The sequence below is a fragment of the Mixophyes fleayi genome, chromosome 5 (genome assembly GCF_038048845.1).
Source record: "Mixophyes fleayi isolate aMixFle1 chromosome 5, aMixFle1.hap1, whole genome shotgun sequence".
NCBI lineage: Eukaryota > Metazoa > Chordata > Amphibia > Anura > Limnodynastidae > Mixophyes > Mixophyes fleayi.
Genome location: NC_134406.1, coordinates 113796012 through 113823065, shown reverse-complemented (window position 1 = coordinate 113823065; position 27054 = coordinate 113796012). Strand labels below are relative to the sequence as shown.

At 42.5% G+C, this 27054-nt stretch overlaps 1 protein-coding gene across 7 annotated transcripts in view; it reads left to right on the top strand.

Moving 5' to 3' along the window:
• Positions 1-27054, top strand: part of CTNND2 (catenin delta 2) — a 632047-nt gene that overhangs the window by 284421 nt on the left and 320572 nt on the right. For 4 of the 7 annotated variants that reach the window (XM_075212716.1, XM_075212717.1, XM_075212714.1 and 1 more), the window contains exon 9: positions 22573-22891. In XM_075212716.1, coding sequence (XP_075068817.1) covers positions 22573-22891 — 319 coding nt within the window. The remainder of the gene's footprint in view (positions 1-22572; positions 22892-27054) is intronic. The other 3 variants (XM_075212719.1, XM_075212718.1, XM_075212715.1) reach the window with 1 other exon arrangement.

Here is a 27054-nt window from a genome sequence, read left to right as displayed (position 1 = left end):
GCTGTACAGAGAACTCATTCACATCAGTCCCTGCCCATTGGAGCTTACAGTCTAAATTCCCTAACATACACACACAAACAGACCGACAGACAGAGACTAGGGTAAATTTTTGATAGCAGCCAATTAACCTACTAGTATATTTTTGGAGTGCGGGAGGATACAGGAGCACCCGGAGGAAACCGACGCAAACATGGGGAGAACATACAAACTCCACACAGTGAGGCAGAAGTGCTAACCACTTAGCCACCGTGCTGCCCATTCCTTATATGTTGCATATATGAGTCCCTTACAATAAAGATACCCAACATATTAGCACAGTAGGTCACAACGCAATAGCATCATGTCAGTGTCACCCCATTTGGAAGTTTTAAAAATGTTGCCAATTACCATAACCTTTAACTCATGAACTTGATACCTAACATTTGAGAAATGTACAACAGCTTTATTAACATCTGTCTTTTGACTGACAATTTAATGTAACTTTAATAATAAGTCTTACCTACATAAAACAATGAGCAAGGTCAATTATGTATACACACAAATTTGTGTTAAATGTCAAAGATTTGGGAATAAAAAATTGTTTCCCAGTGTGTGGGTGGCAAAATAGATTTCAGCAATTCAAAGATTTGCACACCTTACAAGTACAATTTAAAACATTTGACCTTGCTTGAGAATTTGAAAGAATCACACAAGTATTCAGGCTCATGGAAATATTAAACCATCACATTTGTAAGATTACTACTATGCCTATATACATGTAATGGGCCGTTTGTTATCTCTGAAGCAATGCCTGAATCTGCATTCAAAATGTGACGGTTGCTTTATAGGGCTCTCCTGGCAAGCAATGGCTAGTTATTATTTTCTTCTTATCAAAAGGAATATGTGTATTATTATTATTATCGTTTATTTGTAAGGCGCCACAAGGTTTCCGCAGCGCCGTACATGGTACAAACAGTAGACTATACAGGGTAAGACAGTACAGAACAATAAACACAAAGTACCAGTACTTCAGAAACTCCAGGCAGGCAGATACAGTAGAGACGGAGTGGAAGAACAGGTATGGAGACAGGAGGGAAGATGGGCCCTGCTCATACGAGCTTACATCCTAAGGGAGGGTAAACAGAATCAGGTACATAAGGGAGCCAGTGAAGCAACGGGGAGAGAGAAAGGGGGCAGGGGAGAACCAGAAGAGGTGAGAGGTTAAGTGGATGGTTGGTAGGCCTTTAGAACAGGTGAGTTTTAAGAGCCCGCTTGAAGGAGCACAGATTGGGTGAGAGACGAATGGAGCGAGGGAGGTCGTTCCAGTGAAGGGGGGCAGCACGGGAGAAGTCTTGGATTCTAGAGTGGGAAGAGGTGATCAGAGTGGAGGAGAGGCGGCGATCATTGGCTGAGCGCAGGGAGCGGGCGGGAGTGTGAATGGAAAGGAGGTTAGAGATGTAAGGGGCAGTAGACTGAGAGAAAACCTTGTAAGTGGTGGTGAGGAGTTTGAAAAGGATTCTGTAGGGGAAGGGGAGCCAGTGTAAGGAAAGACAGAGAGGGGAGGCAGAGGAGGAGCGGCGTGAGAGGAAGATGAGTCTCGCAGCCGCATTGAGTATAGAGCGGAGGGGGGCAAGGCGGGAGCAGGGGAGGCCAGTAAGGAGGAGGTTGCAGTAGTCGAGACAGGAGATGATGAGAGCATGGATGATAGTTTTGGTGGCATCTTGAGAGAGGAAGGGACGGATGCGGGCAATGTTACAGAGTTGGAAGCGACAGGCTTGGGCAAGGGATTGAATGTGGGGGGCAAAAGAGAGAGAGGAGTATTCTGTGATTTCTGTGTTTGTTTCCTCCCACCAGGGCCGTCTGTGCTAGTGAAATAGAACATGTCGGTGTCTCAGACCTCAGAAGGAGTAGCTTTATCTGCAGGATTATTATGAACAGAAGTGTCTAGTACGAACGAGTCAACCCATAGGAGGGGCAGTATTGGGAGCATTAGTGGTGTAACCAGGGGGCCCAGATTTGGTAAAACTTATCGTCTTTATCCCGTATGTGGAAAGTGATTTTCTCCATGTTGGCAATGAACCAGACATAGGATTTTAGAGAAGAGACGCGGGGAGGTGCTGCGCTTTTCCAAGATTTGGCTATCAGGCACCTAGCGGCCGCCAAAACGTGCAAAGCCAATTTTGCGGAGGGGACATCAGCGTCTTGTATAGGGTAGCAGAGGAGGAAGGACCAAGGATCCTTCTGGATAGGGAATTGAACAAGGGAGGGAAAGAGAACAGCTACTTTATCCCAGAAGGAGGAAATGACATGGCAGGACCACCAGATATGAAAGAAGGTACCTCTATGACCGCATTCCCGCCAACAGGCCGGGGAGGCAGTTGGGTACATTTTGGCTAGTCTGTCAGGCGTAAGATACCATCTGTAGAGAATCTTATATGCATTCTCCTTAATTAAAGTGGAGATGGAACTAGAGGCTACATTTGATCTGATGGTCTCCCAGCAGTCCTCCGGGGGGGGGGGGGGGTGAGACCCCAAATCTCTCTCCCACTCTCTTTCGTGGCTCCTCCCAGAAATCAGCAGTTTATCTAGAAGTAAATTATAGATTGAGATCATACCTCTCTGAAGTGGAGAGGAGAGACAGAGGGACTCAAAGGAGGAAATCGATGGAGGTGAATTGCCCGACAGGAGAGAGAGGACAAAATGTCTGACTTGTAAGTATTGGTAAAATGGCGGGTTTAGATTGGGGAATTTGGAGCGGAGAGCATCAAAGGTTATAAATCCTCCTTGATCTAGACGGTCACCAGCAAATCTGAAACCCGCGGCGATCCATGTTAGAGAGAAGGACCGGAGTCCGCCGGGGGGAAGGCAGGGTTGTGCCATAAGGGCATGATGTTCAAAGAGGTTGAGAGAACAGAGAGATGGCTTTTGCAGGTCTCCCAGTTCTGGGCAGCAAATAGTAAGGTAGGGAATCGTTTGATCCGTGCAAGCCTAGATTGTTTAGGTAGGCCCCAAATACTAGATAGATTTGGTAGTGAGAGGTAAGCTGCTTTTATATCCGCCCCTGCGTGGGAGGCCGGAGGGGCAAAGGAGGTGACAATAGAACTGAGATGGGCTGCCCAGTAATACATCTTCAGATCAGGAAAACCCCTACTTCCGCATTTTGTAGGTTTCTTAAGCTGGGCTAGACGAACCCTGGGAGTCCTACCCCGCCAGACAAATTTCACTAAGTGTCATTGCATAGCAATTAATTCAGAGATGGAGACCCTAACGGGGAGAGTCTGAAATAGATAAAGGAGAGGAGGGAGAATAGACAAATTTAACGGCAATGATCCTGCCCAGCCACGAGATAATTAGGGGCCTCCAAGAGAAGATATCAGTTTTAAGTTTGAGGAAGAGAGCCGGGTAATTCTCCTGGTAGAGGGACTCATAGGTGGTGGTGATGTAGATCCCCAGGTATTTTAACTTTTTCTTTTGCCAACTAACGTGAAATTGGGAGGTGATGTCGTGGCAATCACAGGGAGGGCGGTTAAGTAAGAGTGCCTCAGATTTAGTGATATTAATTTTATAGCCAGAGAGGTCTCTGTATGGGACATGATGGAAATATGTTGGGCAGGGATATTCTTGGTTGCAGAAGGGTCAGAAGTACATCGTCTGCAAAAAGAGAAATCTTGCTCTTCACGTCCCCCGTGTGCACCCCCCTCACATCCGGTGATGCTCGGATCGTGGCCGCCAAGGGTTCAAAAACAAGGGCAAAAATAAGGGGGGAAAGGGGACATCCTTGGCGTGTACTATTGTTGATCGTTATGCAGTCCGAAGGAGAGCCGTTGACCATAACCCTAGCAGAGGGAGAGGAATATAAGGCTTGCACCCCCGTCAGGAAATCTCCAGTCAGGCCAAAGCGCTTCAATGTATGGGTCATGAACTGCCAGGAGATCCTGTCGAAGGCCTTTTCGGCGTCCAGCGCCAAGATAATCGAGGGGGTTTTCCTAGAATTGAGTATATGGATAAGATCAATGGCTCTCCTCGTATTGTCCCTAGCTTGCCTGCCAGGAATAAAACCCAACTGATCGTAGTGAATTAGAAGGGAGTACAGAGTTAAGCCGGTTGGTGAGAATTTTGGCATAAAGCTTAACATCATTATTAAGTAGGGATATCGGGCGGCAGCTAACGCAATTATGGACGTCCTTTCCCTCCTTATAAATCAGGGAGATCCTCGTTTCCAAGGACTCCTTGGGCCAAGGGGCTCCCTTAAGAATGGAGTTGAAGAGGGTGCACAGATGGGGGAACTAACTGAACTGCAAACCTCTTATAATAAGCCGCCGAGAACCCATCAGGCCCAGGTGCCTTGCCGGCTTTCTGCGCCTTAACCACCTGTTTAACTTCCTCTGAGGTAATACACTCGCTAAGACTGGTAGCCGCCTGACGGGATAATTTAGGGAGATGGGCATTTGCCAAAAATTCCTCTATACAATCTTTTTGTTTCTGGTGGGCAGCTTCGTTAGAGGGTTATGGAAGGTTATATAGTTTTATTTTGTCGCCTTGTCACCCTTTTCATAGTAACGTTGATTTAACCATTTCAACTTATTGGCCACTTGATGTGACAGTGAAAGGTTAAGCTCACCTCGTATTTTAATAATCTGTTGAATAATTGTGGGATCTGGGTTGGCCTTATGCTGTGCTTCTAATTGTTGTAGGGAGTTAGTGAGATGAATCGTTTTAGCGAGTCTCTCTTTCCTGGCACTAGAAGCCAGGGCTAAAAGATGTCCTCTAATAACAGCCTTATGGGCATTCCATAAAGTTGTTGGTGAGGTGTCTGGGGAGTTATTAGTTTTGAAGTATTCGGCTAAAAGTGAGTTGAGATGAGCCACCGTGTTACTATCATGAAGCAGAGATTCGTTAATCCTCCACGTAAAGGAGGAGGGTTGCAGAGCCAGTGAGGAGAGGTCAGAAGAAATCGGGGCATGGTCCAACCAGGTGATTGGGTGAATGTGCGAGATAGGGAGTTTAAGGGTGAGGTCGTGACTGAGCAGGATCATGTCGATTCTGGAGTATGTGTTGTGGACAGGAGAATAGTAGGAGCAGTCCCGGGCTAGGGGATCAGAGATGCGTCACGAATCATACAGGTTATGCAATTTTAAAAAATCTTGTAGGGCCTTGGAGTTCAACCTGTCTCTCCTGTCGGGTAGGGAAGTTGTGAGAGTGGATCTATCCAAGGAAGGAGTGAGGACCGCATTAAAATCCCCAGCTACTATCAGTTCCCCCCTACGTACCCGAGATAGTAAAGTGCCTAGACGTTTAAAGAATTTGTGCTGGTCTTGGTTGGGGGCGTAAATATTGACCAAGGTGCATGGCAGATTGTTCAAATTGCCTACCGGGATGAGAAATCTGCCCTTCTTGTCGCTATGTGTATCCTGTAGTTCAAAATTAAGGTGGCGTGCAAAAATAATAGCCACCCCGCGTCTCTTCTGAGTATGGTCGCATGCATGGAAAGGGAGAGGGAAACGCTTGGACCTTAGTTCTGGGTGTTAATGTTTGACAAAGTGAGTTTCCTGAAGGAAAATTAGATCCCCTTTAAGAGCCTGCAGAGAAGTATAGAGTTTGCCTCGTTTTTGGGGGGAGTTAAGTCCCTTGACGTTGTAGGATATAAGGCGGAGAGTCATGAGAAAGTTAGAGGTGGTCGATTAAATGAGAGACACAGAAGCTGAATGACTTGGAGCATAAGGTCTGTGGAGATAGAAAAAGGTGACGATCTGGGGGGGACAGGTGTAGGAGGGATGGTAAGGAACAGAGGAGGGAAGGCTGGGTGTGGTGCGTAACACCCACCTATAAAGCTGGTAGGGAGAAGGGAATGATACTCTGGGTATCTGGGGACCAGCTGAGAGCAGAAAGCTCTGAGGGGGATGTGACTAGCCGCCATAATTCCGGTGACATGAGAAAGGGCGCCGACGGGGGGGGAGACCTAGCATGACTCACGTGGGCTCAGTGGGGGAGGGGGTACATGTCTAGAGCAGTTCTGTGAGAAATGAAAACAGAACAACAAAAATGCATGGCAATGCACCTACTAAACATACTATTTGGGTTCCAATTTTCAAACATAACAGTCAGAGATAAGAAAACGAGAAAAACGCATGGCCTTAAGCAACAGTAGAAAACAATAACATACAGTCAGTTGCAATGAAGAAATAAAAATGAAAATAAAACATCAATAAAAATAGAAACAGACAGGCCTGCATGTTGGTGAAGCAGACATAACGGGAAGGCCTGAAGAGGCAGCATACTTGAAGGGCCTCATTCTCGATGGACAACCTATATAAAGGGAGAGAGGAAAGAAAAAAAAAGCTAAACCATAACATCAAAACGATATAACAAGAAACCAAAGCTTTGGTAAGTCCACAACAGAACAAAGCGGGCCTGTTGCGTTTCTCCTATGCCTGCCCATGGGGCAATCCGGTGGGCTACAGGATCCGCTCCTATATAGAGTTGCCTTCTCTGGCGAGGAGACAGAAAGGCACGGCATTAAGAATCAGGCCTGTGTGAGGTGGACGGTCTTCCGGACGTGGATCATTCGCTTCTAGGAGCTCTTTGAGGTCGAGGGGTAGCCGAGGCAGTCTCTGATCCAGATGACTGCGAGGCGCCAGAGGTATGCCCTGGGGGGATGCCCAGTCGCTGAAGAAGTGCCTGAGCTTCAGGTAGGGATCTTGCAGAAATTTGGCGTTCTTCATGCCAGAGGAAGAGACGGAAGGGAAAGCCCCATCGGTACCGTATATTGTGGGCTCTCAGGATCTGCGTCACTGGGGCCATCTCCCTGCGCCTGGCTAGAGTGACCGGCGAGAGGTCCTGAAAGATCTGCAGTGTGTGGCCTTCATACATGAGGTTGGACAGCTTTCTGGCGCTTCGTAGAATCATCTCCTTTGCCGTGAAGAAATGGAGGCGCAGGATAACATCCCTGGGTTGGTTTTGATCGGGTAGCCTTGGTTTTAGTGCCCTATGGGCTCTGTCCAGTAGCAGATGTTCCTCCAGGACCTCAGGGGCAAGCTGAGAGAAAAGCTTCTTTGGGTATAAGTCAAGTTGCGGGAGCTCGATTGACTCAGGTATGCCCTTAATACGTAGATTGTTCCATCTGGCCCAGTTATCCATGTCCTCCTGGTGCTCCTGAATTGAGGTCAGATCGTTGCGGATAAGTCGGATGTCTTCCTCCATTCCAATCTGGGATGTCACAACCGTCTCCAATCTCTTTTCCACCTCGTCTGTACGATTCCCAATAGAGGTCACTTCCGCTCGCAGTGAATGAAGAGCAGATTGTACTTCCGAGTAGATGGATGACTTGAGCTTCTTCATTTCTTTAATTAAGGTCATGAAGTCCCGCCTAGTGATAGGAGCCATGTCGTCTTCCCCGTCAAAGTCAGACTCGGCTGAGCAATGTGGAGAATCCGTTCTCTCCGGACGGGAGGTGGGAGTCTTTTGCTTTGCGAAATACTGAGGTAGGCCTTTGGAGTGGGTCTTTTTGCCCTTAGGCATGGTGAAGCAGGGTATGATTAGAAGCAATAAAGTGTTCTGGACAGCAGCCCCAGGCTAAAATGAGAGAGTAGAATGCAGTAGACGAGCCCATGTAGATGGGGAGACTCGGAGAAACATTGAGCAGTACATCAGTGTAGGTGAGGCCCCTCCCCCTGTCAGCATGTAGTGGGTGATTAGATCATTTAAAGCCTGCAGGGGCCGGGGGCCCGCGGCTCCTTGTAGGTGGTTAGTAGAGCGTCCCCAGTGAAATCGATAACGTAATGCAGTGGGAGTGGAGTTACCACTAAAGGTGCACAAGCTTTTGCCCAAGAGTGAGAAAAAGTACTATGTTGATGAAGGCTGCAATATATGAAATCGGCCACCAGGTGGCAGTGTTTCATTAGTTGTATGGGAACACAGACGGACAGCATGCAGAATCTTCACTCAGTGGGGACAACAGAGGAACAAAGTGTCCCAGGCTACTGCTATCTGCAGATACCAACAGAAGAAAGCTCACCTGAGCTCCTGGTGCAGCAGAACCAGGATGAAGGCTCCACAGCCCAGGATTTATTTGGCAGGTAGCCAACAGGTGAGCCACAGCGTGGGCCCCTCCGGGCCAGAACCGCAGGGTTTTTGGAGGTTTAAATGCTGATGGAACAGGCAGCTCAGCGTTCTGATGGACACAAGGATTGGGGCACTGATGCAGCGTCCAGCAAGACCCGATCCTCTGCAGATATAAATGTGGGATTATGCCTCTCTCACCTCCGGCACTCCACTGTGTTAACAGGCAGGCTAATTGGCTGTGGGGCAATTTCTTGGCAGCTCCCTTCCTCTGCTGCCACAGCTCCGTGGGGACCAGTGACCGGATGTGCGGGCCGGGGATTTCCGATTCGGCGGCCGGGGACAATCTCCTCGGCGGGAGTCTTTAGCGCCGGCAGGAGCACCGCCAAGTTGCCTGGACGTTGTCAGTTCCCAGGTAAGGGCTCTTGTATCTTCCCAAGGGGGGTTCTCTCCAGGCAGGATTCCGGGGAGTGAGGCACTAGTAGGGCGCCAGCTGGAGATGAATGGAGGGTTTTCCGCTGCAGTGAAGGGGCTGATCTAAACCCCCAATGGTCCCGGGTCTGAATCCGAGCCACGGCTGTCTTAGCCCAATTTGGCCCAAAGCCTCCGATTTTATATTTAATGGCAGGAGCTCCTGCAGCCCACGTCTACCCAATACGGCCACCAAGCCACGCCCCCTATCCAATGATGTTTAAAACACTATGTATTGCTCATTATTGCACTGTAATGTTTCTTGCATATCTATCTGTACAGAGATTTTTAATTAAGAGGAAAAAACACTGCTTGTCATAAATTGTATCCGTGATTGTGTCAATATATCTATTTTTGTTTGCATTGTAAATGGTGTATTAAGCTGCTCCTGGGACTCACACTCTCATTATCTGATATGCTGTACCAATTTTTATTTGTGAATGAGTTTTTGTCTAGGCACTACTAATGATTTGCGGGCACTACTATGGCATAATATGATTTGTGACCACTATTGTGGCATAATATGATTTGGGGGCACTATTGTGGCATAATATGATTTGGGGACACTACTGTATGGCATAATATGATTTGGGGGCACTATTGTGGCATAATATGATTTGGGGGCACTACAGTATGGCATATAATTTGGGGACAGTACTATGCCATTACATGATTTGTGGGCAGTACTGCATGGCCAAATATGAATTGAGGGTAATTGTGGCATAATATGACCTGGGGGCACTACGGTGTGGCATAATATGAACTTCTGCCAAAGGCAAGTCTCTCATTGTTGAATATGATGGGGGGCCTGTAGAAGTTGCTGTACTGGGGCCCAAAATGCCTATTTTTGGCCCTGCCTGTGAGTCAAGGGGGTAGAAGTCTCCAGGTTAATAATCTAATTGTTTCCTATCTAATCAAACTGATGGATCACATCCAAATATCTCTTACTCTCTATCCCCCTTAATCTATATACTGTGTTATTTAAAATAAATATAAAAGGCACATATCCAGTTACTGTAGTAAAAATAATATTTTCCTCTGACATTTTGCTGTAGATGGAAATACTTTTAATGCGGCCATGTGGGTTCAAATAATCATTCAATAGTTATGTTTTTTCTAATATATTTGTTAGAGTTTTATTTGATGCGGAATGATTCATGAAAATTCTGCCATTACTATTTAATTGAGGAAGGGCACCCGTTAATTATATGTGCGTAAGTATTCTGTTGTTGCTATTTTGTAGGAGTTTTGATAAAAGCAAAACATTGGTTCTTATAGTGGCGCCTGTATAATTGGTGGTATAGCTGTAGTATGGGGTGGCGTGGTGTTGGTAATGTTGTAGTGTGTTTGGGTCTTTGTATTGCTAATAAGTAGGAGAGGGTATTGCTTTAGTGTGGGGGGTGATACTGGTTGCTGTAATGTGGGGGGTGATGCTGGTTGCTGTAATGTGGGAGTGATGCTGGACACTGTAATGTGGGGGGTAATGCTGGATGCTGTAATGTGGGGGGTGATGCTGGTCGCTGTAATGTGGGGGGTGATGCTGGACGCTGTAATGTGTGGGGTAATGCTGGATGCTGTAATGTGGGGGGTGATGCTGGTTGCTGTAATGTGTGGGTTGATGCTGGTCGCTGTAATGTGGGCGGGTAATGTTGGGTGCTGTAATATGGGTGGGTATTAATGTAGTATGAGTGTGTGTGGGGGGTTATTTATTGCTGTAATATGGGTACTAATAATGTATTGTCATGGTATTTATTGATGTAATTCGGGTGCTAACAATGTAATGTTGAGGGTCATTAGGAGAAATAAATACCCCCCCCCCCCCACACACTCATACTACATCATGTTGTACTGCACCAGCAATGCGCACAGTGCCAGCATCAGTGTGCAACAATATAGTGCATGAAGCCCACAACAGGTGGGCCTGTGTACTTTAAATGCCAGTGCTGATTTTTAGTCCCAGTCCAGCCCTAACTCCCACCCACTCTTTATTCTTGGCTTTTCTAATGCATATACAATCATCATCATCATCATCATCATAATTATATAGTGCCAGCAAATTCCGTAGCGCTTTACAATTGGGAACAAACACAGTAATGAAACAATACTGGGTAAAACATACAGACAGAGAGGTAAGAAGGCCCTGTTCGCAAGCTAATAATCTATTAGGGATAACAACATTGGAAAACATTTTTTTTTCATAATCTGTACTATTAGACCAATACAGATCACTAATATGTGAATGAATTAGGAAATTTGTAAACTATCATGGAGGTGTTATGAATGGGCACTTTCTTATCTTTAAAGTGAGTTGCTCTCAGAAGATTTAGAATATAAAGAAGACAAGATTTTTATCACGTACAATAACCAAAACATCGAAAGAATGCCAGCATAATCTTAATTAATCATTAATCATAATTTTAAAAAACATATTTTATGAAAATAAGTTATCAAAACCATCCAAATAACTATTCCAAATCATAAAAATGTCATCAAAATATGGAAGCCACATAATTACATGGCTAAATAACGTATCTGATGGAAAGACGACTACTCTTCCAAAACCTAGGCACATTTATGACTATTTTGCATTTATTAAATGACCTTCAGTGTATTGCAGTACATGTATTTATTGTATTCACAGCACAAACATATAGATTAACAGATAGATAGGTAGATTGATATAGCTCAGGCACTAGAAAGAATGTATCTTCATTTTATAAACATCGTTTTATTCACATTTTTGGTTATATTTGAATAGAAAACGTGTCTGAATTTCATCAAAATCTAAAAGAGTGGTCCTAAGAAGTCAAAATTCAAAGAGAGGATGTTTGTGGAGAAAGCATTTACATTCTGTATTTTATTAATTATGCATATGATACTATGGTATTTCTGCAATTTTACTACCTGACATTTATTGGTTTAGTTGTTTAAGGGTTAATACTCCTTGGGTTTCTCCTTACAATCAAAATGATAAAAGCAGACATGTAGGACATTTTGTAAGTTTTCTGATTTAGGAATTGATCATTGTTTGAATTTAGAGATGGTCACTGACCCCCGTGTTTTGGTTTTGGATTCGGTTTTGGATCTGGATTACCGTCGTGTTTTGGTTTTGGTTTTGCAAAACCGCCATTGCGTGTTTTGGTTTTGTTTTTGGTTTTGTTTGGTTTTGTTTTGCTATTTTTTTGGAAAATCCATGTTTTTGGGCCTAAATTAACCCAATTTAGTGCTCCAACTGTTTTAGAGACAAGTAATCTAATTGTTGAGGTAATAAATCATCCAAAAAAACAGTTTAATTCTTTGTTGTTAGGCCTATTCTACACACAAAATAGATTGTCTTCCTCTCCATCTATGCATATTGGCAATGCAGCCATCGTCTTTGAATGTATATTACACCCTACACTTATAGTTAAATATGTAAAGAAATGGAAAAAGCCAGTTTGGTTTCTGTCTCTCAAGGCCCCCCTCCACTTGTATAAAATACCAAAAAATTCAGCCATTATAGACTGTACAATATTAATTGACATGGAGAAAGACAGTTTGGTTTCTGTCTCTCTAGGCCCCCCTCCACTTGTATAAAATACCAAAAAATTCAGCCATTATAGACTGTACAATATTAATTGACTTGGAGAAAGCCAGTTTGGTTTCTGTCTCTCTAGGCCCCCCTCCACTTGTATAAAATACCAAAAAATTCAGCCATTATAGACTGTACAATATTAATTGACATGGAGAAAGCCAGTTTGGTTTCTGTCTCTCTAGGCCCCCCTCCACTTGTATAAAATACCAAAAAATCCAGCCATTATAGACTGTACAATATTAATTGACATGGAGAAAGCCAGTTTGGTTTCTGTCTCTCTAGGCCCCCCTCCACTTGTATAAAATACCCAAAAATTCAGCCATTATAGACTGTACAATATTATGAAAAATGGACAAAGCCAGTTTAGGGTCACTCTGTCTATGACACCCTACCCTTAAGGAGAAATTGCCCTAACAGCAGCCTTTCAAGATGGTATGTGATATGGAAATGCCACAAGTCCCTTTCCTCTTTGGGGGTAGATTGCACCCTACACTTACATAGAAAGTTTTAAAAAGATGTTATCGGCATCATCTTCAGCTTAATCCTCACCCTCATCAGTGTGTACGTCATCATCACAGACTATCAATTCATCGCCGCTTGAATCCGCCATTAGAGAACAGTCAGTGCTTGGATGTCTTGGATGGTGAAGGCCTTCCTCGTGGAAGATGTAGTTCATTTTTATAAACATCATTTTCTCCACATTTTTGGGAAGTAAACTTCTACGGCGATCACTGACTAAGTTCCCTGCTGTGCTGAACACTCGTTCAGAGTACACACTGGAGGGTGGGCAGCTTAGGTATTGCAAAGCAAGTTTGTACATGGGTTTCCAAATGGCCTGCTTTTCTTCCCAGTAAGGAAAGGGACTGTCTGACATTTCCATATCAACTACCTCTTGAAAGTAATCCTCCACCATCCTTTGCATGTATATACTCGTATTGGATGGAGTTATGGGCAAAGTGACAAATTTTTTTGAAAAATCCTTCAAACCAGCCCAGATGTTAAATTGTTCTGGTCTGCCCCCTGTGTCTTCCCTGCTTCTTTTTTGGAAATTTAATTTTTTACGAGCAACAGCTTGAGAAAGTGAAGGAGGACACGTCGTCAAGCCGAGGCCCAGTTCAGCGGCCAACTTGCTGAGCAATAGCTCCTTGCAAAAGTTCACATCTCGCTCATTTACAAGTAAAGACTCAATGTAGGTTTTAAACCTTGGATCAAGCACAGTGGCCAAAACGTACTGATCCGAGTTCAAGATCTTAATAACTCGAGGATCATTGTGAAGCGAATTAAGTACTTGATCGACAAGGCCAACATACTTTGCTGAATTGCTTGCTTTCAGCTCCTCCTTCATTTTCTCAAGCTGCTTTTCCAATAGTCTAATTAAAGGAATGACTTGGCTCAAACTAGCAGAGTCTGCACTCACCTCACACGTCACAACTTCAAATGGTTTCAGCACCTTGCACAGCACTGAAAGGATTCCCCACTGTGCAAGAGTGAAATACATCCCCCCTCCTTTCTCAATGTCATGGCTTGTGCAATATGCTTGGATGGCTTTGCGCTGTTCCTCCATCCTCTGAAGCATGTACAGGGTGGAATTCCACCGAGTTACCACCTCTTGCTTAAGTTGGTGGCAGTGCAAGTTAAACTGCTCTTGGAGCTGCTGTAATCTCCTACATGCTGTGGCTGAATGCCTGAAATGGCCTGAAATTTTACAGGCCACCGAAAGCATCTCCTGCACCTCACGGTTATTTTGTAGGAAGCTCTGCACCACCAAGTTGATGGTGTGAGCAAAACAGGGAATATGTTGGAAATGACCCAGCTGTAATGCTCGCACTATATTGTTGGCGTTATCTGAAATGACATACCCTGGGGAGAGTTCGAGTGGTATAAGCCATGCATCAATCACATCTCTCAGTTTGCGTAACAAATTGTCAGCCGTATGCCTGTTAGTGAAGCCGGTGATACAAAGAGTGGCCTGCCTGTGACAAATGTTACGTAGTGGTGTACATGCTGCTGCTGTTCCTGCTGGTGAAGGTGAATGACCAACCCAGTGGGCTGTCGCAGTCATATAGTCTTTGGTTTGGCCACTTCCACTTGTCCACATATCTGTGGTTAAGTGGACAGTGGGCAGAATGGCATTTTTCAGCTCAATCTCTACATTTTTACACACTTTTTGGTATAGTTGTGGAATAGCTTTACGGGAGAAATGGTGTCGCGATGGAATTCTGTAACGCGGACACAAAACCTCAATTAACTGTGAAAAACCAGCTGCGTTTATTGTGGAGATTGGACGCAGATCTAACACTAACATTGCAGCCATGGCGTCTGTGATTCGCTTGTCGACTGGGTGACTGCTGTCATATTTGCTTCCCCTCACAAATGATTGTTTCACAGTTAATTGCTTAAAATGTAGGACTGCTCATTTTATTAACCTGCCTCTGGGATGACGATTCACCCCCAGCAGCAGCAACAGCAGCAGCAGGACTAACGCTTTTTTCAGAGGAATCAATAATAGTGCCGGAGTCATCCAGCCTTAAGTGGGATGCCGGGCTAACTCCGAGCGCTACTGAGGATATTGATGAGGATGGTGTGGTGGGTGTATTTTGTAGCCGTCGGTATGTCGGTGAGCGGAGGGTCTTAGCTGATGAGGGAGTGCTTGTATTCTTTTGGGAAGAACTTTAAGTTTTTCCCAACACTTTGCCATGAACTCTCGTTAAATGGCGTAACATAGACGAGGTTCCAAGATGGTTAAGGTCCCTCCCTCGACTGACTGTGGCTTGACATACACTACAAATGGCTATACAATTGTTGTCTGGATTTGGGTAGAAATAATTCCACACATAAGAAGTGGATTTTTTTGTTTTATGCCCAGGCATGACAATGGCCTTTTTCTTGTCACGTGCCAGAACTGCTGCCACTGGTGCAGGACTTACACAAACAACCTCATCCTCATCAACATCCTCTTTAGCGCCCTCGTCGCCTACACAAATCTCCCCCTCATCCTCTTCTAATTCCAAAGTGGCATCCTCAATTTGGGTATCACCGGCTACACTCGGGCTATTAAGGCACACATCAGCAGAATGTTCACGATTAGACATCCCACTGTTGGATGGACTCTCCACAGGGATTGTTGTCATTTGTGAATCAGAGCAAATATTCTCCTGTAATGCCTCACTGTTATCTTGCAGCTCGGCTTTGACGTGTAACAGTAGTTGTGCACCAATTGTAGGCTGGGTAACTTTTTGGGATCTGCCACTAATAGCCAAAGGTGAAGGCCTCATTCTCTCTTTGCCACTACGTGTGTAGAATGGCATGCTTGCAATTTTTTTTTTTATCGTCACTTAACTTTTGCTGAGTTACACTTCTTTTTCGCTTCAATACAGTAAATTTTTTTGGGGTTTTTGTTTTTTGCACTAATTTGAAAACACTCTGTTGTTTGACATCGCCTTGGCCAGATGACGTACTGGGAACACTAACATCAGGACTGGTGACAGAACCTGGTTGCTCATTCAGATCATATGTGGACTGCTTTGAATCCATTCTGAGCGCAAACCATTGGGGAGTGCTAAAAATTATTTGGTAGATACTGCTGACAGATATGACTTTTGACAGCCAGAAATATTAATGCACAATTAGGGAGGACACCCCAAAAGCACTGAGGAGTGCTAAAAATTATTTAGTAGATACTGCTGACAGATATGACTTTTGACAGCCAGAAATATTAATGCACAATTAGGGAGGACACCCCAAAAGCACTGAGGAGTGCTAAAAATTATTTGGTTGATACTGCTGACAGATATGACTTTTGACAGCCAGAAATATTAATGCACAATTAGGGAGAACACCCCAAAAGCACTGAGGAGTGCTAAAAATTATTTAGTAGATACTGCTGACAGATATGACTTTTGACAGCCAGAAATATTAATGCACAATTAGGGAGGACACCCCAAAAGCACTGAGGAGTGCTAAAAATTATTTAGTAGATACTGCTGACAGATATGACTTTTGACAGCCAGAAATATTAATGCACAATTAGGGAGGACACCCCAAAAGCACTGAGGAGTGCTAAAAATGATTTAGTAGATACTGCTGACAGATATGACTTATGACAGCCAGAAATATTAATGCACAATTAGGGAGGACACCCCAAAAGCACTGAGGAGTGCTAAAAATTATTTAGTAGATACTGCTGACAGATATGACTTATGACAGCCAGAAATATTTATGCACAATTATGGGGGACACCCCAAAAGCGCTGGGGAGTGCCAAATATTAAGAAAAAATAATAAACCTCTATCCTCCTCTCTGCACTAGCGATTTTGGTTAAAGCAATTGCAAGAACAATATTGTATTCTCTGTCCCTGCTCTAATCAGCCTATGACTACACCCTGCTCTCTCACTCTGTCAAATGGCGATTGCTGTGGAGGCGTGTATTTATAAAGTTGAAGTATCGCGAGAACCGAGCCCCAAGATCCGACGACGTCACGATGACGTTCGGCCTCGATTTGGATTCGGAACGGGCGGGAGAGTACCGAGCTGCTCAGCTCGGTACTCGGATACCCAAAGTTCGGGTGGGTTCGGTTCTCGGAGAACCGGACCCGCCCATCTCTATTTGAATTTTAGATCATGTTTAAGCTCTATGGTCTACAAATGCTCATTTTAAGGTGGTATATAATATATTTTTTTATTAATATTTAAAAAAAATGTAGACACCAATTATTTGTTAAAAAAACAAATAGGATCCACTTGGCGCACTGTATCACTTTTATATCTGGATAAAAATGTAATTAATGTAAAATGGCACTCTCAAAAGTTAACTAAAATAAATCTCTAAACATAATACTTTCAATACATATTTTTGATTAGTATCGCAGCTGTTAAGGGTTTTGAAGCCCTATAAAACTGAAAGACATATAATGAAAAATAAGACACCATCTATAACCTTGAGTCTGTAGCTACATGACCTCCATTTTTTTGTCTTGTAAGCTGAGCGCTATTTCGATTTATTTTCAACTACTGGACGTGTGCTTTTTACATATTGACTTTTTCAGTGTAGTGCTTTTGGTTTGTTTTGTTGTTTGAGTCATTTATTGCTGTTTTTTTTATATGGATTGAGAGTTGTAGTTTCTTTTTTATTATTTAATTGTCTATTTGCATCCAATTATTTGTTATTAACCAATGAGTTTTCAGTTTTACTTTTAAAAAACAGCTCTCATATTTGCTTTTCATGGATTCACGCATGCCTTATAAAGTGACCTTTAAGTCACAAAATACTTCCTAAATGTCAATAATTGTTCAGTAAAATACTTTCAAATCTGGACTTATTTATGATAGTTTTCTGAATTAATTTAGAATAGGGACCGTGATTACTAGTAAAAACATATTATTTGGATTTGTTTCGTCCTTTTTCTAAAAAACAATGTTGCTGTTGAGGATCTCATCTTAAGTATATAGATTGTGAAGCTCATTATCATTGTATTCTAAATTTAGAATTTCTCCCACACACCATGATGGGTAGTTCGTAGACCTCATGTTCTCTCACCTTTGTGACTTCTCTTACCTATGCTTCTCACTTTCTGACAACAATCTCCTCTCCTTCCACACCCAAAACCCTTGTTCTTACCCATCCTACCTTCAGAACCCTTGAACCACACCTCTCTTCCATTTCATTATTGTCTTGCCCTAATGCAGCAATTTATTTTTACAACTCCACCACCTCAAAAGCTCTGGATGAATCTGCCCCTGCCACAACACTTTTCCTCCGTCATACCAAACCCCTCCCTTGGCTCTACAAGCTCGCTTGCTACCTCAAAAGTTACTTCCCTTATTTTGACCTGAAGTCCCACTCTGACGGTGGCTTTACCTCCTTCACTTTGCCTTCGTTCACCACCCATGACTTTGCTTCTTACTTCAAGAGAAAAAGCTACTCCATCCATCACAATATCTCCTCCTTACAGCTTTCCCTTTCTCATCCCATTACAAATCCCCCTGCCACTCTGTCCACCTTCCCTCTTGTCCCCTAGTTCCTCTTACTCGTCACCTCATCTTCCATCTCACCTGGTCCATCAACCTTGCTCTATCCTGATTCCTGCTTATTCTCTCCTCTGACTTTTGCAGTCTTCAAACCTACCTTTTCAACCTGTCCCTTTCTACTAGCATCTTTCTTTCTGCATTTAAACATGCGTTCATCACCTTGTTGTCAGGAAACCAAAACTTGACCCTGATTCTCTCTTCAGCTACCACCCAATATCCCTATTCCTATTCCTTTCAAAATTTCTCAAGCAGCTAGTCTACAATCATTTAACACACTTTCTCACTGTTCATGCTCTCTTTGACCCCTTACAATCAGGCTGTCACGGTTGGCAATAATGGAATTAGATCCCTAGGCTCTGCTGAACATGGCTAGGCCCACTCACGGGCGCGGAGTCTAACAGGAAAGTGGTTTTCACCAGGAACCCCCGCAAGCAAGTATGGTCTTAGCGGCATCGAACCTGCAGGTCGCGGTCCCGTCACTGAGTGAACAGCAGAACGATGTGGAGGAGCCAGATGATGCAGGAAGTAACACTGGTACCAGCAGGTCAGTGGTAGAGACACAGGAACAGAGGTAATATATACTGATGGTCACTGAGGAAGAAGCAACATAGGACAATAACTGATGAGTCACAGGAGTTGTAGCGGCTCTGCAAGGTAGCGGTGAGCGAACCGAAGCTGTCAAAATGGTGTACTCAGGAGTTGGTAATAGAAATACTGGAGCAGCGATAGTTCAACACAGGCCACGAATTGAGAGCAGACTGAAGCAGTGGAGGTAACTCGGAACAACAGCTGATGAGTCACAGAGGTAGTAGCAGCTATGAGAGGTAGCGATGAAAGAACTGAGGCTGTCATGAGGAAGTACTCTGGAGATGGTAATAGAGATACTGGAGCAGCGATTGTTCAACACAGGCCGCAAACTTAGAGCAGACTGAAGTACCCGCAATCCACGAGGGAAACAGGAACCAGAACCGCAGGCTGCAGGAAGTGAGCATCAGACAGGTGAATCCAGGAGGTTTAAATAGTGCTCCAATAACAATTCGCCAATGAAAAAGAGGGAAGAGGTCCTGAAGTGCAACAGACCTCGCACCTGCGCAGATCTGACAGTGGATGAATGAGTGGTGAGAGCCTGACACTAAAATATGCCAGTTTCCAGATCAATGAGATGCAGGTAACGAGACAGGTACCCGTTTGTGGGATTGGAGCGTGACACAGGCCCTCTCTACTACAATGAGACTGCTCTCACCAAGGAGACTAATGATCATTTCTTGTCTATGTCAAAGAGCTATTTTTCCCTGGTCTTGCTCTTTCTCCTCTCTGCCACTTTTGACACAGTTGACATTCCTCTTCAACTTGACACCCTTCACACCCTTTGTGGCACCACTAATTTACCTTTAATCTCTGTGATCATTTCTTCAGTTTCTCTTCCTCTGGTGTCTCTGCCCTCTTCTCCTTTTATTTGTTGGGGTCTCTGTTCTTGGACCATTGCTTTTCTCTCTTTATATCATTACTTACGATGACACTCTAATTTACCTTTCCTTCCATCTCTCCTCTCCTACATTTCCAACATCCTCTCTGCCATCTTTACTTGGGTGGCTGGATGCTACAGACTCAATATATTCAAAAGTGAGCTTATCACCTATCCAATGCGCATTGTCACTTCCCCTTTTTCCATCTCCTGTAAGGTTGATGATGTTCCCCATGTGTGCTGCCTGGGAGTCCTCATTGGCTCTGCTGTCAATTTCATTCTCCACATCCAGTCCCTTGCCCAATCCCATCACCTCCGCCTTTGCAACATTCATTCTTTCCTCTTCCTGGATGCCACCAAGACCATTGACCATGCTCTTGTCACCTCCCTCCTTGATTAGACAATTCTCTTTTGCCTGACTTTCACACATCTGTCCCTCCTGCAGTCTGTCCTAAATGCAGCATTGCCACTATTGTTCCTGCCATGCCTCTCTGCAAAGCCCTCCATTGGCTTCCGATTCAATCCAGAATGCAATCCAAGCTGATTAGCCTCACCTATAAAGCCTTTTTTAATGACTCTCCCTCCTACATCTCTGAATTTGTCAAGAAATACTCCCCTACACGCCCACTCAACTCTGTCAGTGACCTTCATCTCTCTTTCATTCCTATGACCATATCACACTCCCTCCTTAACGACTTTGCCTCTACTGCAACTTTTGTAACTTCCTGCCCCACCTGATAAGACTTGCCCCCAACCTCTCTTTCAAGTGCTCACTCAAAACTCACCGGTTCACATTTGCTTGTTTTACCCCACCCCGTGCTGGGGCAGCCCGGTGCCTAAGTGGTTAGCACTTCTGCCTCACAGCGCTGGGGTCATGAGTTCAATTCCCAACCATGGCTTTATCTGTGTGGAGTTTGTATGTTCTCCCCAAGTTTGTGTGGGTTTCCTCCGGGTGCTCCAGTTTCCTTCCACACTCCAAAAACATACTAGTAGGTTAATTGCCTGCTATCAAAATTGAACCTAGTCTCTCTCTCTCTGTCATCTGTGTGTGTATTTTAGGGAATTTAGATTGTAAGCTCCAATGGGGCAGGGATTGATGTGAATGAGCTCTCTGTACAGCGCTGCGGAATCAGTGGCGCTATATAAATATGGTGGTGGTGATGAATTCCCTCCTCATGCTCCTCCTGCCCCTTTCATCCCTATTGTCTCTACTTGCTACTTTGTCCCAACCTAAAGAACTCCCTCCTCTATCTCCATCTACCTCTTACACTTGTTTCTTTTCACCTCTATCATCTCCGTTTACCTTTCTGCCCCTCTTGAATGTTAACTTTTACAAGCTTGACCCTCTCTACTTCCTATTTCCTCATCCTCTTTGTAAAGTTTCCTTATGTACTTATGTACTTGTTTTCTCTATTGTCTCTTCTTGTATTGATTTTGATTTTTACTGATTCTATTCCTTACTTATTTATATATTTTTCTGTTTATATTTTGTTGATTTACAGCCCTGTGGATTCTGTGGTGCCTTTGAAATAAATGTTGCTGATATTCAAATATTAAGAGTTGTGTAACATCTCACCTTATACTAGTGAGACCCCCTCTCCCCCCCAGAGTGTTCAAAGACCATATAAGACAAAATTGTGTGTGGTCATAATAAATTTAAGAATTTGAATTTATGCACTCACTTATGGTACATGAGGTAAGGCATCTAGAAAGAATTATTGTTTTCTCAATGTGAAATTCACAAAATAAAGAGAAGAGAAAACACAGTATTCATTGTGTCATTGAGTTGAGTGAATAAAATGAAATATATAGTGGATGCACTCATCTTATCTTATTTATTTAATTTGTTCATTTTTGGTGTTTAAGGGGAAGTACTTACCACCCTCATGGTAGGAATGCCCATTGGTAAGTTTGGGTGGGATGCTACACTATTGCTTTATTTTATGTGTCTAAAACATTTTGAGAAGTGATTATTGAAATCATATACCATTTATGCAATGATTATATTAAAAAGATTTCCATTTTTCTTTACTGTCTCTTTTACAAGTGTGAAATATAGTTTTGACTCATTCTTAACATTTATGCAAATAGCTTAATGGAAATGTTTTATGATACATTTCATTTGCAATAAATGGTAGTTCACAGCTTATCTTTGCTATTCATTGTGCATTTGCTAAGGTTCAAAGGTTAAATTGCAACAAAATAAAGACATAAAATCAGGCAAATTAGTATTTTACTTTTTATATTGCTTATTTGTCAAAATAGACATGCTTCATTTTGTGTTACAGTACACAGAAAGCAAACTTCTAGAGATTTTGGTATTTTCTGAGAGTAGGATAAATATTCTTAGTTACCGGTACTTTACTTTGGATGTTTATAGTTTTATTCCTCCTATTTCTGGGCTTTTGTTTAACTAATTATTTTGTTGTTTGTAAGGCAGGACTAAGTATATTAAGATAAATGATTGGTGCCTGCAACTTATTCTACTCTCTTAAAAGCTAATTCCATTATTATACCATAGATACTTGAATTGTGAAAACTATTTCCTTGTGCTGTTCCCCTGGTGAACTTGGGCCTCTACAAAGTAAAAATCTATTTGCAGTGTAGACAACAGATGAATGCTGTGTAACCCTTCTGCCATGGCATTATGCTGCTTGAGGTTGCTAAAGTAATTACATTTTTAACTACCAGCAAGATATTGTGGAGGCCCAATTTGACCAACAATTATTACACCACAGATCCCCACAATTCAGATAATGGACTATTATGTTTTAAAAATATTTTTAGGCTAGTAAAATGGCCTAATGTTTCAGGATATATGTACTGTATAAGAGGTAAGCTCTACTTTGGTTTATTCCATGGTTTGTAATAAGTGAAAGTACCCTTTTAATACATTGCTGCTTTTCACATTGTAATATTTATCATCATGTCTTCATAGATAACAGAATCCTTCTTCTTTTTTATGTCCCCTTTACTTGTGTGTATTTTTCCTGCCTAGACCTGGTTAACCATTTTTGTGAACAGATCCTCAGTTTTTTACTTTGTCCCTACTTTCCTGTCGTAGCCCCATCTTCCCCTGGTGTCGACTCCGTACCTTTACAGCGCACAAGCAGCCAACATGGCTCTCAGAATACAACAGGGACCTTCCAGAGGGCCAGCTATGCTGCAGGCCCTGGCTCCAATTACGCAGACCCATACCGACAGCTGCAGTATTGTCCATCTGTTGAATCACCCTACAGTAAATCAGGCCCAGCTATACCACCAGAAGGAACATTAGCCAGGTCACCATCTATTGATAGCATTCAGAAAGATCCAAGGTAAGGAGGACTCACTTTTTGCACAATGCTTTTGTGTTTATGTTGTGCATACTGGATAATTAGTTCATACAATTTACTTTTTATGTCAAACATTTATTTTGTTTTTGTCTATATAATATGCTCCAATGTAATGTTAACATATGTTTCATTTTAGCTTTTAGAAGAATATGGAAAGTCAGGATAAAATCCTTCCTGTAACTGACTGGTAGCAGAATAAATAGACAACTCTGCAAAAATAATATAACAATGAAATAACACAACTGTATGTTTTAAAGCAATAATTAATTTTCCTAGTTATATTTAATGCAGTTTTCTTATATTTACATCTGATAAAACCAGATACACCATACATTTAATTTACATAATTTACCAAAAAATTACCATTCCACTTGCTGAGCCTGGATGCTGAAAAAGCTTTTGACAGGCTTATCTGGAGATTTATGTTCTGTGTGTTAGAGACATTTATTTTTGTGGGTATTTCTAATTTGTATTTTCACTATATTAATTCCCCTCCTCTATTTTTAAGTTCCTCACCATCCCATTCGGTAGATAGTTGAGACGAGACTGTTTGTTATGTCTTCTTTTATTTGTTATATGTATAAGACACCTTGAAATTGTCCACAATACAAACATTACAATATTTAAAACTAAATTAAAGTTATCCTTGTTTTCTCACAATGTTTTACTGACTTTGTCCACACCACTTGTCTATCTACCGAGTCTCAATGAAGAATTGACAGAACTCACCCTATCTTCTGTGTACAAAATTTGTCAAGAAAAAAACGCAAAGTTGGCATTTCACATCCATCAAAGCACACTTTAAATTGTCATTTCTGGTAGAGATGGAACATTCATAAGATCAAATCTATAGGAGTGATTTTCATCTCTTGATATTATTTACTTTGCTCCAAGTATGTCACTCCAGTATATTATGGACTGGTAGAATCACATCAATAGAAATTAGCATTTGACCATATATTACTTATATTATATTACTTTGTTTATTACTTTGTTTATTTATTTTGAGTTGTTACCAGTTTCTGTCACAAGTTTGGTTTTTGACCTTTATATTGTCTCTCAGTACAAATTTTTTTCAAAATGCATCATGCTACTCACTTGATACGGTGTCATAAAATGGTTACAAATTGATCAATTAGCAAATAATATATCGGCAGTAGTCCCACATTATGACTAGTGTCCATATTGGGATCTGCAAAGAGAATGGAAATGTTTTCTGCTCCACTTTGTAGCAAGGCTCTTAATTTAATTTTTTTTTTGATCTTTTGAGTGTCGACCCTATAGAAAGAAACTTGTGTTACTCTATCGGCCATGTTACCCCTGTTATTTGTATTTGTGTTTGCTATGTATTAATCAAACATTATAAAAAATAGTTACCTAAAAAATTGGCAATATTTTTAAAAGTACAGTAGCTGAATCAGATTTTAATTTTTCCCTGCATAGTTTATTCAAAAAACAGAGTGTCAGGTTTTTTTCCATTACATTACTTTTTTATGTCTAACTCATTTTTACTTGCTATTGAAGTGATTATGCTACTTAATAATATGTCAGCACTGTATATTTTTACAAAGAGAGTGGTTTTCCACAGGTCTCTAAGAGAGGAGTTAGGTACTCAGCTGACAGTCTCTGCAAGACTCAAATAGGGTTGCACATTTGTACAGCAGTGTACCTAATTTAAATATATACAGGTGGAGGACATATGTGTTACAAAATAATACATATTTTGAAGCTGGTTTATCTTTTTTCATAGCTAACAGCAACTGACAGGGTGTGTCTGCAATGAGTTTAATCAAGCATAGCACCTGAAGAGAATTCCTGTTTAAGGTGGGAGTGTCACCTGTCCATCAAGCTAGGGCTGTGAGAGGAGTGTAAAGTATTTAAGTCTGAGTTGTTCATTATGCAGTGTGACCTATGCTGAAGTTGGCTAGTGACTAGGGAGCTGTTCTCTGTTAACTTAGTAATAGGGTCACAAGAAAGTGTGTGGAAAGTTGTGTTATGTGCTACTTTGCCATCCTGACATTAAAAGCAAAGTACAAGCAAGAAGTTGTTCGGGTGTGCATCATCAGAAGGGTGCTCTGCCACAAGTGGTTTCCAAAGTGTGAATGTTTAGGGAGGCAAGTTTCTGAAACCCAATCTGTGTAGACATTAACATGGAGAAAGTTTTGAGGGCCGTTGTAAATGTGTCCACTGCACAGCAAGAGCAGCAAGCTCAGGTGCTACAAGTTGCAGAGACACAGAAGCAAAACACCAGGCTCTTACAGGGTAGAGTTAGCCTATGCGAGGCATGACAGATAGATACCACCTGGTCCAGCTCTGCAGAAAATGTAACCAGCTAATGACATAGAAGCTTATCTGGTGTCTTTTGAGAAAGTTGCAATAAGTGCGAAGTGTCCTCCTGAATTGGGTTGAGAAGCTAGAGCCATAACTAATGAGTAAAGCTCAGCGAGCTTATGTGGATCTGATTAAGGACCGGGCCTCTGATTACCCATTCGTAAAGTCTGAATTATTGGCTCACATTAGGGTTTTGGGGTCAGGCAGATCCCAACACTATAGCTAGTGGTGCTAGGACCAAGAAAAAACAGTAAGAGCTCAGTTTCCTGAACTTTCTAATATTTAACAAAATGGCTGCAGCCAGAACTGAATTCGCCTACTCGGACTATTGAAGTTTTAGCGATAGACCACTGCATCTGACGGCTGGACCGCGGTCTGCAAAGATGGCCTCTGCAGTCGGACCCACAGTCTTATGAAAAACTGGCCACAGTGGTAGAGAGGTTTGTTGCAATTCAACAAATGACCATAGAACCTGGGTTTGTGCCAAAACCGATGCCACATCAAAAGCCAGTTTTGACAATCCTTGCTATGGGTTTCAATGGTAAAACTGCTATTGAAAGAGGGCCGGTTACAATGGTGTCTAATCCATAGTATTTCGAACGTGAAGTGCCAGGCCACTTTGGGCTGAGTGTCCAAAACTAACGAAACCCATGGACTGTTCTGTCGTGCATGTTGGGCCTACTTATCCAAGCTGTTGTACTATGAGTCCCACATCAGGAAGTCCTTGTTTGTTCTGAGTTACTGTGCTTATCAAACAAAATCTTGTTCTAGCTTTGGTTGACTCTGGAAGTGAGCTTATCTTGGTTTCCAGCTCTACCCTGCCAGAAACCATAACTCAGTTCCCCAAGGTGAAGGTCCTTTGCATACATGCGACCGGACATGTCGGCAACTGATTCAATGTGAGAAGCCCGGTCTTAAAGGTTCTGCCCTAGAGATTACAGTGGCTGGAGCAAGATCTTTGTGAAATGTAAAACTTGCTATCCTGGGGATTACGGCAGGACTTCCATGAAAGTATCACTGTTTGTAGAAGTCTGGACAGTCAAAGTGATGTCACGCCGCATGAGCCCTGCCTACCTGTTGGTGAGTATATGGACTAGTTGGCAATATCAACTCTGTTTCCTTTGCAACACTTTGCTCACGGCCAGCTTAACGATGCAACTTTGGAACAGGTATTTAAAATTGTGACTGAGGTGAATAGCGTAGCAAAAGCAACCCATCCTGCAGAAGTGTGCGTGTGTGTGTGTGTGTGTGTGTATATATTATATATATATATATATATATATATATATATATATATATATATATATAAATAAACATAAGAGGAGAAGCGCCAAACATAGTGTGATACCATAATAATTTTGACATATATTCATGCGCAAAAGTGGCCGCGTACCAAAAGGCAAATAAATCAGGCTTATCTGTTGTAATTAGACTCCAGGTCCTTCTCAATAGATATAGCAGATCCACACTAAAACTCGAGGAAATACAGCAACATAGTGTAATATGCCCAAACAGCAATATTATAAAAGTTTTATTACATATCCAAAGATAAAAAGCAACCAATTGCCCGTACATCAAATAAAATGATAAATGGCTTATTTGAACATTTTCTCCGGTGCTGGTACCCCCAAACAGAATTCTTAAAACAGGGAACAGATTCTAAGCAGCGATCCAGAGAAATAGCAGACACCTCCTTCACCTTAACACGTTTCGTCAGAAAGACTTTATCAAAAGGTAGTAATCAGCCATAATACATTGCCTCCTTTTATAGTCCAGAAAACATAGTAAAGTTATACTTGTAGGCGCCACCTTAA